This window comes from Cryptomeria japonica, chromosome 3 (assembly GCF_030272615.1).
Source record: "Cryptomeria japonica chromosome 3, Sugi_1.0, whole genome shotgun sequence".
In the NCBI taxonomy this organism is placed as follows: Eukaryota; Viridiplantae; Streptophyta; class Pinopsida; order Cupressales; family Cupressaceae; genus Cryptomeria; species Cryptomeria japonica.
This window is the reverse complement of record NC_081407.1, coordinates 591,647,868-591,661,495: the sequence shown is the minus strand read 5'-3', so window position 1 is coordinate 591,661,495 and position 13,628 is coordinate 591,647,868. Positions and strand designations below refer to the sequence as shown.

Genomic DNA, 13,628 nt, shown 5'->3' with positions numbered 1-13,628 from the left:
TATTCCCCTTGACCATAAACTAGATATTGTCTTCACATTTACAAGGTTACATGGAACCTTTGAGAGTGCATTTTCATCAAACCAAGGATTCAAGAGAGGATCTTAAAGTTTCCCATTAGATCTGTATTTGGAAAGTCATCGAGATTGTTCCTTTTACTAGCTGCTCATTAACTACACAAAATTTTCTTTGATCTTTCTATAGTTTTCACAACAAATGAAACCAACATAGAGCAGATTATGCTTGTTCTCTTCCTCTTTTTGTTGATAAGACAGATTGCTTTTTTAAAATAATGCAAGGCTTCAACAAATGAAGACAACAACAAACCTCTTTACACATTATGCACCTGCATGAACATGGGATGATGGTCCATAAGGAGTTTTTCAACCACTTCAATGCATCTCTACTTTTTATACTAAAAACGATGGTTGTTGAAGATCAAAAACCCTCACTCGGAACCATTCATTAAATCTTAGTAATACTTTTGGATGCCATAGATTGTTGCCGACTTGATAAACGAGACCCAAAAGTAACGAAAACTCGTACAACTCTACTAGTTTCATTTATGACTCGAACTCCTTGTAGAGTAATTTCCCTCCATACATGCAATGTGGAGTTGAAACAATCAAAATATCTAAAAAATTAACTAGCTAAGGTTCTCTCCTTTCACATGCTTGTGAATTTTGTCAAGTAATATGGCCTTACAAACACTTTTGACAAAGATAAGGTATTTGGAATCTTAATGGAAGCTCCATGCAAAAAGTTTAGCCATGACTTATACCTTGGGTATGGAGAAAAAAAAAACACTATAGTTCTTATCTCCTCTAGCTTTTCATTTCATGCATATGCATATTTTTTTGAAATCGATTCTATGAAACATAATTCATGGCCCATAAGGAGTTCTTCAACCATTTCAACGTATCTCTACTTGTTATACTAAAAATGATGGTCGTTGAAGATCAAAAACCCTCGCTCAGAACCCTTCATTAAATCTTAGTAATACTTTTGGATGCCATTGATTGTTGTAGACTTGCTAAAAAAGGCCCAAAGTGACAAAACCCTTACAACTCTACTAGTTTCATTTATGACTCGAACTCCTTGCAAAGTGATTTCCCTTTATACATGTAACATAGAGTTGAAATAGTAAAAGTATCTTGAAAATCAACTATCTAAGGTTCTCTCATTTCACATGCTTGTGGATTTGGTCAAGTTATAAGGCCTTTTAAACACTTTTGACAAAAATAAGGTATTTGGAATCTTAATGAGAGGTCCATGCAAAAGTAGAGTCGTGACTTATACCTTGGGTATGGAGCAAGAAAAGAAAAAAACGCTACAGTTCTTACATATAATGTCTTGGCTTATGTCAAGGGTGGTGTTGTGTACCCCATGTTGTGTGCTTCTTATCTCTAGATGTGTGTGCCTAGAGTGTCGAGTTGCTTTGGCCTATTTAGACCTCTAATCAAGACTTGTGAAAGTCATAGGTGTCACCTCTTCTTGCCTTTTGTTGAGGTTAGACCCTACCCTTGGACCTCATTAAGTTTTCCTTTTCCCTAGTGTTTTGGATTTTGTTGATTGGGCTTGTGCTCTTTGGTCTTTGTAAAATTTGTGAAAAGGGGTAAGCCTTAATCCTGCACCTCGATCACCAAAGGCCTCTTAATCCTTGTCTTTTTCCCTAAGTATTTCGGGCTTTGTGGATTGGGATTTGGCTCTTCGAAATTCCCTAACTGTGAAAATATATCGGGAAACCCAACCCTCGTCCCTCGAAACCATCTTCTCTATTGCCAAGTTTTCTTTGCACATGTCACGCATCGGGAATCAGATATTTGCGTTTCTTATTTGGAAAGTGGTAGGTGCACCCCTGATCCCTGATCCTTGAAAGGTAGCTTTTGGTCTTGCAACCCCAATAGTTTTCGAGCATTAGGCATCGAGCATTCTTATGTTTGCTTCAAACTTGGAAGGTCGGATCCTTGACCCCCAATCATCAATTCAAGAGTCAACTGAGCATTAGATGTTGGAGGTCCCGGGGTGTCGAACATCAAGTCTTTGTAGCTCCTTATTTGGTGATTGGTAAGACGAATCCCCTATTAATCTCAGAGGATCTTGTTAATATTGAGAGGGGGGGGTGAATCAGTATTAACAACAATTTCAAACTTAAAACTTGAACTTATAAAACTCCACAAAATCAATCATAAACCAGTAATAAAATCTTTAACATTAATGGTAATCATTGATAACCAACTGTTAAACTGATTTAACAAAACTGCTCATTAAGTGTTCATCAACATGCATAAACTGGAAGTAAATCAAATCAACACATCAGAAACATTCACCACATGAACACCATATTTTTCAAGTGGAAACCCAAATAGGGAAAAACCACGGTGGGAATTGGTACCCACAAAAATTGTGCACTCTTTTGGAATGCGCCCTGTTAGGAGCCTAACCCAGTTAGGAGCTTACAAAGATGACTTGTTAGGAGAAAACCCTATTAGGAGTCACTCGGTTAAGGGATTTAGATAATGAGCCCTGTTAGGATCTTTGACCTGTTAGGATCAACCTCGCAAAAGGATTTAACACTCAAATATTGAGCTACTCGGTTAAGGGATTTACAATGTAAGGCCTATTAGGACCTACCCGGTTAAGGGATTTTGACTGCTGCAACTATTAGGGAACAATAGTGAATGATCTGGGTATAGCACTTAACTACTTGCTTGATCAGATCCAATTCTGCTACACTCTGGCAGATCTCTCACAATCTGGTTCGGCTTCACACTCTTCTCAAAACCACCGACACAACAAACATCAACTGTACCAACCTAAATAACCTTTACAACTTAGTCGGTTACAAAACCCCAAGACTTACAACATAGATCATCACAGATCGTTTACAATTCATTACTGATCATCATTGATCATCATATGGATCATTACAATCAATTACAAATCAATTACAACCGTTGAATGATCATTGCACCTCAATCTGATGCTCTTTCAAACCCTTAGCTCACTCTTTTAAGCGCTTTGCTATTTCCCAAGAAATTCCATCTTGAAACGTGCCAAAATAGTAATTCATCCATCTACGCGAGTTGTGCCACGCCACCTCCAACATTTGAACTTGATGTAGATCACCGCCAAACCAAAAATCATTACCGGTTAAGATAATTCTTTACCGGTCCTTAAAGCCTTCTTAAACCCTAGCAAAAATACAACATAAATCATAAACATGACTTCCGGTAACCAAAAAATGATGCGGTTCTGGTCAGATACATATTACAATGATACAAACTCACATTCCAAACTGCAACACTTCAATCATCACCAATCGCCAGATCTAATCAAAACATTTCCTCGTTTATCGGTTAAGGTCCTAATTCCCAGTTTCCTGTTTCTTTACCAGTCAGCTCCTTTTGGTAGACCAAAAAGACTAAGATGACAAAATACACCATAGTAAACATCACTTGCCATCAATGACAACACAAATAACTAATCAAAGTCATCCAACCATGCAATCTCAATCTCTTCATCACAATGTCATCACAAATAGTCCTTTACTGGTTCAATCATCATTCTTCATCTGCATCAGTTATGCCAATTATGCCAACATTCTCCCCCTTTGGCATTGAAGGCAACAACAACATAAACACCAACATATTCAACTAAAATCATGCTGCTCAGTTCTGGAACTTCTCTGTTGCACTTCACTCTTTTGCCGGTTCTTCTCTTCTCCACTTGGAACTAAATCTTCATTTCTTCTCCCCCTTTCTATTACACATCTTCTCCTCCTTAGGATAATATATTTATTCTTCCCAATCATATTTCTTATTCTCCCCCTTTGACAACAATGCCGAAGGTGCATATGGATCGTCAGTCATCAAATCTGCTGCTGTTGTTTTCAACATCTCTGCAAATCTCATCTAAGCTGCTCCCCCTGTGGAGTAGCCATCATTTCATCAATCCATGGTGAAAAGTTTTCAATAAGCATAACGGATTGATGCATCTCCTGCATCCTAGTTTTTCTTGTGTAGGGGTTTGGCCCCTAATTTACCTTTGAGTTACTCAAAGGTAGTCTTTGGCAATGGTTTTGTGAAAATGTCTGCTAGTTGTTCTTTGCTTGTAACACACTCCATTCTGATTTGTTTTTCCTGTACTCTCTCCCTTAGAAAGTGATATTTCAATTCTATGTGATTAGTTCTTGCATGTAATATAGGATTCTTGAAATATTAATCTTTGCCACCAAACAACTAGATCCAATCAAAACATTTCCTTGTTTACTGGTTAAGGTCCTAATTCCCAGTTTTCTGTTTCTTTACCGGTAAGCTCCTTCCGGTAGACCAAAAAGACTAAGATGACAAAATACAACATAGTAAACATCAATTGCCATCAATGACAACACAAATAACTGATCAAAGTCATCCAAACGTGCATTCTCAATCTCTTCATCACAATGCCATCACAAACAGTCCTTTACCGGTTCAGTCATCATTCTTCATCTGCATCAGTTATGCCAATCATGCCAACATCCCCAACCCCTGATTCTTCTTGTGATATTTTAAGGATCGACTCTCAAGCCTTAGACCTTCTCTTCTACAACTCTCTTGTTTCATGCTTGAGGTTAGGTGATCATCGAAACCCGACCTTTGAAGCTTAACTAGGCTGGTTGGGCATAAGGCCTCCTAGTTAGTAAATCTCTTATGTAGGTTGGCCTCATTCTTAGGATTGTCTTGACTCTAGTGAAGTGGATTGGAGGTGCTAGTGACCTCATCCTACTCCTTGTTTGAAATTTTGGCAGTGTTGTCATCAAGTTGAGTGGTGTTGGCTCCTAGGATTTTGTCATTGTTTCTAGTGTGTGTCGTGTGTGGATTTGAATGATGTTCCCTCATCCCATTCTTGTGTGGTGTTCATAGAGAACACGATTGTGGGCTAGTGCCGATTGTTGTTGGGTGTTGTTCTCTCTCTTGTAGGTCCTCCTTGGTGAGTTGCCCCTTGATTGCTTAACCTTCTGCTAGTACCTTGCTTATGCAATTGTGAGGTCACCCTTGTTGTCATTGTGTTCCACATGACTAGTATGCATCTTGTAGCGCGTGTGACATGTTATGTTGTGCCTTTGGTGTTTTTGTTGTTGTGTTTAAAGAAAAAAGTTGTTCTGGCAAGTTTTGCCTTGGTCCTTCAGACGGGGTATTACATTAACCTTGAATCTAATACTTGGTGAAGGGTAAAGAAGTCTTTTCTCATTGCTTGATAGGCATAGGGTATGGCCTACTCACGATCTTTGTAAATTAAGATCTTGTGAACACTTGTTGGACTTAGGATTGTCTTTTCCAAGGGAACCCTATCTTTCTTATTTTATTGTCATAATCTATGATTGCTCATTGTTTATCTCTTGTCATTATCCACTTAACATCAATCCTGCTATGCTCTCATTCTTAAAATGGTAGTCCTTTGCATTCTTGCTCTGCTTACATTTTATGAACCCTTGACTGTTGGCTGCCCCTACTTTCTCCTTGTTTTATGTTTATTGATATTGACTGACATGCACATATAATGACCTCTTACCTTTATAGATAATGCTATGAGCTGCTTTAATCACTTTCATCAATGACTGTTATTTGTCTCTTCTTGAGTATCGATATTGATTTTGATCTCTACATGGATTATCCCTTCTTTCTCCTCATTTTCACATTAAATGCTTCATGTTATGGTTGGTTGAGGGTTTTAAGGCAATCCTTCACCCCTTTTCTGTGAGTCTAAGATCATCAACATTTATATCTCTGTCATTCTCTAACTTGCCCACTAACATGTGAATAACTTGATCATCAATCTCCAAAGCTCTTGAAAACTGAAACTTGGGAGACAATTTTATGCTATTCAAAATCCAACCTATTCCCCTTGGCCATAAACTAGATAGTGTCTCCACATTTACAAGGTGTAGACACTTAAATTTGATTGATTAATTAGATCAGATCAAATCTCCTAAGTCGCTTGTATTAGTTAAATAATTTCTATTATTCAATTAAAATCAAGTATCCCTTTGGTCAAATTAATTTAATTAATAAGGCCACCCCCAATCTTTGAATTAATTAATCAAATTAATTAATTCCCCCTTTCCAATCCTTGAATTAATTAATCAAATTAATTAATTCCCCCTTTTCCATCCCTTTATTTGAATTTAATTCAAATATTCCTTTTAGTCACATGTCTCCTAACTTTAACTACCCTTCTAACCTAACATCTAATATAACTCATGGGTTCTAACCAACCCTATCCTCCCAACCAACCTTATCTTATCCTAACCTCCCCTCACATGTGTGTGCACACTCATGATTCCTTGATTTTCTTAATATTAGGAAATTGAATCCCAAAATGGACGTGTCCTCCCAAAATGGACGTGTCCTCAAGGACACATGTCAAACCCCTTCTTGACATTTGTCCCTCTTAAGGACACATGTCCTCCTTTGTTGAGGACAAGTGTGGAATCTTATTCCACATGGCATTCTTAGGATTGCCCTTGAGGACAAGTGTTGCATTTTCAAGGCCCTTCATCTCCCTTCCTTTCCTATTTAATCCTGCTCTTTTTCAAGCAAATCCTCCACTTTTCATACAACCACATCGTTATAATGATGCATCTCCATCCCATCCTCTCATCCATCTTTTCATGCTTTTGAATCTCATCTTCAAATCGCACGTCATGGAGCAATATCGAGCACCCGTCACGTCAATGAGCACACATCCAACCGCGAGATAATCAAATCAAGGAGTCAAATAAAGTTTTGCATCTTGTTTTATGTCAATTACGCTTCTTTTGCTTTCTTTCTAACATCCTGATCTTGAGGTGTTTGAGCTAATTGTGTTTGCTTGATTGTTATCGTAGGTATTTCAATCTTTTGTATTCGCACATGATTTCCTTCACACACAAGGTTACATAAAACCTTTGAGAGCATATTTTCATCAAACCAAAGATTCAAGAGAGGAGCCTGAACTTTCCCATTAGATCTGTATTTGGGAAGTCCTCGAGCTTGTTCTTTTTACTAGCTGCTCATTAATTACGCAAAATTTTCTCTGATCTGTCTATAGTCTTCACAACAAATGAACAAATGAAACTAATATAGAGCAGATTATGCTTGTTCTCTTCCTCTTTTTGTTGATAAGGCAGATTGCTTTTTTAAAATAATGCAAGGCTTCAACAAATTAAGACAGCAACATACCTCTTTACGCATTATGCACCTGCATGAACAGGGGATGATGGTCCATAAGGAGTTCTTCAACCACTTCAATGCATCTCTACTTGTTATACTAAAAACGATGGCTGTTGAAGATCAAAAACCCTCACTCGGAACCCTTCATTAAATCTTAGTAATAATTTTGGATGCCATGGATTGCTGCAAACTTGCTAGATGAGGCCCAAAAGTGACACAAACCCTTACAGCTCTACTAGTTTCATTTATGACTCGAACTCCTTGCAGAGTGATTTCCCTCTACATATGCAACGTGGAGTTGAAGCAGTCAAAGTATCTTGAAAATTAACTAGCTAAGGTTCTCTCCTTTCACATGCTTGCGGATTTTGTCAAGTAGTAAGGCCTTTTAAACACTTTTGACAAAGATAAGGTATTTGGAATCTTAATGGAAGCTCAATACAAAAAGTGAAGCCGTGACTTATACCTTGGGTATGGAGCGAAAGAAAAAAAAAACCACAACAGTACTCACCTCCTCTAGCTTTTCATTTCATGCATATGCATGCGTTTTGAAATCAATTCAATGAAACATAACCATGCTATCATAAAAAAAAAAAACTTTCTTGAAACTGAAAAATGAAAAACTTGTCTCCTTATTACAACAGGTCTGATGCAGTGCACATTATTATAGTGCAAGCTTATTTTTCAGATCGCTTCGTTTAGCATCACCAGTAGTCTCCACAAGAACATTGTCCCTCTTTAAAATGATGAAATCGGTTTGCATCTCTCACAACAATTTCTCTAGGAACTATCTTGGAGATGAATTTCGTTGCAGTGTGGCAATCAGCACATACTCGAAGGTTCTTAACAACTCTAATGGTTGTTCCAGGGGCCGTGTTTAACAAACCAAATGCGATTGCTAACTTTTCACTATGGTAGCAGAGGAATAATTCTTTTTCCTCCTCTTCCACATCATTAAGTGAATGCTTTGAATCTGGAGAATACCCTGCTGCCTTCATTTCCCAAGCCAATTTTTCCAACATTGCATAGATCTCCTGTGTCTGTGGGTGTGATCTGTCTCCTATGCAAAAAGCATGTACCATTTTATGGTCTTCAATCCAACTACATCCAGGTATCTTTTTAATTCCTCTATCTTTCATCAACCTCCTTACCATTTGAACCTCACCCCACCTGCCCACTTCTGCATAGATGTTTGATAGCAGAACATAAGTGGCAGCATTTTTAGGATCCAAATCAAAAAGCAGCGTAGCTGTAAATACTCCTAAGCCTATGTTCATATGTGATCTACAGGCAGCAAGAAAACACATCCACACAACCACTACAGGTTTAAGTGGCATCTTAATAATAAATTTTAGTGTGTCCTCAAGATAGCTGGCACGGGAAAGAAGATCAACCATGCATACATAGTGATCAACTGTAGGTGTAATGCAAAAGGAGTTTCTCATTTGATTGAAGTATGTACACCCTTCATCCACTAAACCTGCATGGCTGCATGCAAATAGAACACGAGCAAATGTTACAATGTCAGGATATATTCCAGAGTGCTTCATTAATTCAAATATTTTGAGAGCATCCTTGTAAAATCCATTTTGTGCATATCCTGCAATCATGGTATTCCATGAAACCACATTTCTTTGAGGCATTTTGTCAAACAGTTCATGTGCCTGGTCTATGCTTCCACACTTAGCATACATGTCTACAAGGGCATTTGCAACTGCAACATCTGACAGAAACCCCCCTTCTTCAATGCTTTGATGGATGTCAATGCCCTGTTTCAATGCTCCCATTTTGGCACAGGCTGGAAGAATGCTGGCAAAAGTTGTGGAATTTGGTGTTACACCTGCCAATTGCATTTGCTTGAAATTTTCTAAAGCCTTCTCAACAAATCCATTTTGTGCATATCCTAAAATCATTGCAGTCCATGAGACAACATTTCTTTGAGGCATTTTGTCAAAGAGTTCACATGCCTTGTCTATGTTTCCACATTTTGCATACATGTCTACCAGAGCACTTGAAACTACAACATCAGACAAAAAGCCCCCTTCTCTTATGCTTCGATGGATGTCAATACCCTGTTCCAAAGTTCCCATTTTGGCACAGGCAGGAAGTATGCTTGCAAAGGTTGTGGAATTTGGCTTTACACCTGCTAATTGCATTTGCTTGAAAGTTTCTAAAGCCTTTTCAACAAATCCATTTTGTACATATCCTGCAATCATTGCATTCCATGAAACCACATTTCTTTGAGCCATTTTGTCAAACAGTTCATGTGCCTTATCTATGCTTCCACATTTTGCATACATGTCTACCAAGGCAGTTGCAACTACAACCTCCGATAAAACTCCACTTTCTATTATAATTTTATGGATGGCTGCAGCAAGTTCCAAAGCTCTAATTTGAGCACAGGCAGGAAGGATGCTGACGAAGGTTGACGAATCTGGTTTTTCACCGACCAATTGCATTTGCTTAAAATTTTCCAAGGCTTTTTCAACAAACCCATTTTGAACATATCCTGCAATCATGGCAGTCCATGAGATGACATCTCTTTGAGGCATTCTGTCAAACAACTCACGTGCCTTGTCTATGCTTCCACATTTTGCATACATGTCTACCAGGGCACTTGCAACTATGACATCTGACAAAAATCCCCCTTCCATTATACTTTGATGGATGTTCATACCCTGTTCCAAGGCGCCCATTTTGGCACAGGCTGGGAGTACGCTGGCAAACGTGAACTGATTGGGTTGGAGACCTGTTCGTTGCATTTGGTGAAACAGTGTGACTGCCTCGTGAGGAAAACCATACCTTCGGTATGCTGCAATAATCGTATTCCATGATGAGACGTTGTCTCGTTCTTTCATGTGGTCAAACACTTTGCGAGCATCCAACAAACTTCCACACTTGACATACATGTTAATAAGCTTACTCTGAAAAGTTGTGTCTGTACCAAATGCAAATCGCCCGGGAGCGATGAAAGAGTGGACATTTTTCCTCTGTGAATGTGCGTTCTTGAAAATGCAAGTCTGCAATAATTGAAGATATGCATATGATTCTCCTGGAGCTTTGTGTGTAGTAAGCAGAATGCGCGGCACCTCCTTCACCATAATGCTGTGAGATTAAGATGAGTAGGAGATGACCATGGCATTTTAAGATTGTAATTGGAGTGTGGAAAATGGGCATTTTATGAATTTTGAATCCCCACTGTGACAAACAGAGTGTAATGAATAATTTCGGAATTTTTTTTCACATAATTATAGATTTCGTTGAAAGTAAGAAAGCGATATATAGTAAAGAAAATGTCCAGCATACAATCAAATCCAGTAATAAATCTAGAATATGTCCAGCATACACTCAAAGCCAGTAATAAATCTCGTGCTCATAAGTTGAAGATGTGTTTTAATTGTAGTTTAATTTCTCTATCATGCCTTATTTGCGAGACAGCTACCAACCAAATGCACCCTACTTGACAACTGTTAAATGTGAAGGTAAATTTAATGGCAATTGCTATTCTCCCTACAAAATAGAATCTGATCAAAAATATAAATTTGCATAATACAATTGGTTTTTAGTTAATTTTTTTTTTTCATTTTTACAAAATTAAAAAGACAGATTAAGAGGATCTAACCAGTAAAAATCCCCTAAAATTCTATTGTGATTTTGTGGATTTTGTGTTTAGATGAGGTGCTGTTTTGTATAGACAGCTCCAAATATAATTGTCAAATTTTTATTTATTTATAATGTTTTATGTTAAATTCAGACTGTTTTTGCAATTTGATATGGTACTAAAAGTTCATGTTAATATTTTTTTTGACATGATATTGACCTCATTCCTTATTTATTAAAATTTTCAAGAATTTAATTTTTGAAGGATGGTATAATCAAGGAATATATCATTACTCTCATAAATCGTTCTCAACCAATTGAAGTAGAACAATCTAGTGCCATAATCTTGTATGACGTTTCCCTTCAAATTATAAGTTAAACTAGAATAGTAGTAGGTGCATTTTATTTTTAAGTTTGGTTTTTTTTGTTTGAAACAAGTCAAGAAATATAATACAACAAATTAATAGATATAAAAGTTAAAAACTATGGTACTATAGTCTAAAACAAGATCAAAATGGATTATAAATACAATAGAAGAAACAACTGGTGACCAAGTTGTAAATATCTTTGACAGTAATAGCGACAACCACATGATACGTAGTATATAAACTAGAAATAACAATAACAATTTCAAAACACATAGAAAAAAATGCTGCAACATCAATGAGTAGCGAATTGGAGGCCTTTGCTTAATTTTTCTAGTGAAGTGTATGCCTAATTCATTTTCTCTTGAATTTGATTGAGTTGCTTAGCCAACTACTTGTTAACTTTGACTTCTTCCTACACATGATAAGACAAAGTGTCAATTTAGAAAAAAATATGTTATTATGAAGTTCTTGAACTAAAGAATCTTGATTAGATAAACATTTATTATGGATTTGTGTATACTTGATTTTCATTGGTGTTGATAATTTGTTTGATAAAGCTTGAATAAGGCTCCTTGTTAATGTTTTTGTCGAGCTCCTAGTTTTGTTAAAGGTAATTTGGTTCATTGTGGCCTATGTGTAAAAGCCTATGCCTTTGTTTGGCCTAAATCATCTCATTATGAATCCTTTCTCCTAAGAATCCAATAAATAGAGAACAAAAACTATGAAACCATGAGTAATAAACCACAAACCATGAGCCAAAACCATGAGCCATAATGGAACCCAAATCATGGCCTCAAATTCCAATGCCCTCCTTGATATTATTCTTCTAAGATTAAAAAAAGAAATTTCTCTTACACCTATTACACCTTGTATAAATTGCTATGTGTAACCCTCCAAGTTGGGCACTCCAATTGAGCTCCATTATCTCAAATCAATGATATCTTATAATATATCAAATTATATACATCATAAGTTGGTCCACGTGGTCAAGTCAACAAGTTCTTATGTGCATCATAAATAATTTTAAATCGACATTTTCCTCATACATACTCTTACATAGCCTTCATGATAAGACATAATCTCACTTGCATGTGCCATGCTAAGGCATACACATGACATAATAGCCAATTAATTAGTGGGATATCTTTTTCCACGATGTTTCACAAGTAATACATAAATAATAAATCAATCTATGGATTATGAGGTGTCTGATACACCTATCCCTAATATTTTGTCACTCTTGTATACCTTATTAGAGAAAAAAAGGGAACATGAACATTGTCAACAACTACTAGCGGCTAAGAGGACCACATAATCATAGCACCACATGAACTTCTTTATGTTCATTAGCTTCATCAATATATCTATAAATTTTTGTAAAGTTTCAAAATTAGCTAACATCAACCTCTCATCTTCTACAATGTCTCAAAGAACACGGTATTGGACATTAACATAGTTTATCCTGAAATGAAAGGTTAGGTTATTTAAAAGACAAATGACACTTAATATATCACAATGAATTAAAATAGCGCTCTTAATCAACCCCACATTTGAAAATAGTTTCTAAAGATATATGACATACCTATATGCCTAAGAAGATGCCATATAGATAACTTTTATAGTGGATAAATTGCTTGTAGTATGTCACTTGGTCATCCAAATCAATGCTCCAAATAGGTGAAACAAACATCTACTAGCATATATATTGCTATCAACATCCTCTACCCAAACTAAGTCCACATAATTCCTTATGTTCACTAATTGTTATTCCGTTAAAATGTCATTATGATAACAAATGGAATATTTAGAAGTACCTCACAAATACTTTAAGGACATTTTGTTGATAAATATATAGGTTCAATACTAAAGGTTGTGAAAATCAATCTCTATCCAAAGAAATGATCAAAGGATGAGATATAAGGCTTGAATAGCTACAACATAAAAATCTAAAACTTTATATGCAAGTCTAAAAATTAAGTTCCCTTAATGTCGTATAACCATGATTAGATCCTTCTACTTAATGATTCTTAAAAAATCAGCATTCATATCAGGGTATATGCACCAAGATGGTGAATAAAGAGTGGCCAATCACCTAAAAAAGCAAAAAATGTAGGTATTGGGTTTGGGTTTTTTGAAAATTCAAAAATCTTGAACGTGTTACTGATGAAAAAATCCAAGCCTTAATGTGGATAGGTTTTTTTGAATTAAATCCCTCTATGCAAACTAAACTAATAATAAAAACCCAATTGAGTTTTTTAAAGAAAAAAACCTAATTAGGTTTTTATGACTACGTTTTAAAAAAAAGAGGGTTGACTGCGTCATTTTCACCCATGACCCTCGCAACAATGTTGCAAACCATCCTCATTAGCATAAAAAATCTTGAATAGGTTTCAACCATTTGCAACCCAAATCACCATGCCACGACGTGTTGAAGAGGTACGTCTTCATTTTTGTGTATTTTAATTAAAATTT

At 36.5% G+C, this 13,628-nt stretch overlaps 1 protein-coding gene across 1 annotated transcript; it reads right to left on the bottom strand.

Annotated features, from left to right (window-relative positions):
• Positions 1-7,645: 7,645 nt before the first annotated feature.
• On the bottom strand, positions 7,646-10,516 carry LOC131078615 (pentatricopeptide repeat-containing protein DOT4, chloroplastic-like). The gene has a single exon (XM_058016357.2). It carries the CDS (start codon positions 10,287-10,289, stop codon positions 7,893-7,895), a length of 2,397 nt encoding a protein of 798 aa, XP_057872340.2. The 5' UTR covers positions 10,290-10,516; the 3' UTR covers positions 7,646-7,892.
• Between the last annotated feature and the right edge of the window lie 3,112 nt (positions 10,517-13,628).

Bases quoted from the DNA above. Each gene is read 5' to 3' on its own strand.
- LOC131078615 (XM_058016357.2), bottom strand. From the start codon at position 10,289: ATGGTGAAGGAGGTGCCGCGCATTCTGCTTACTACACACAAAGCTCCA.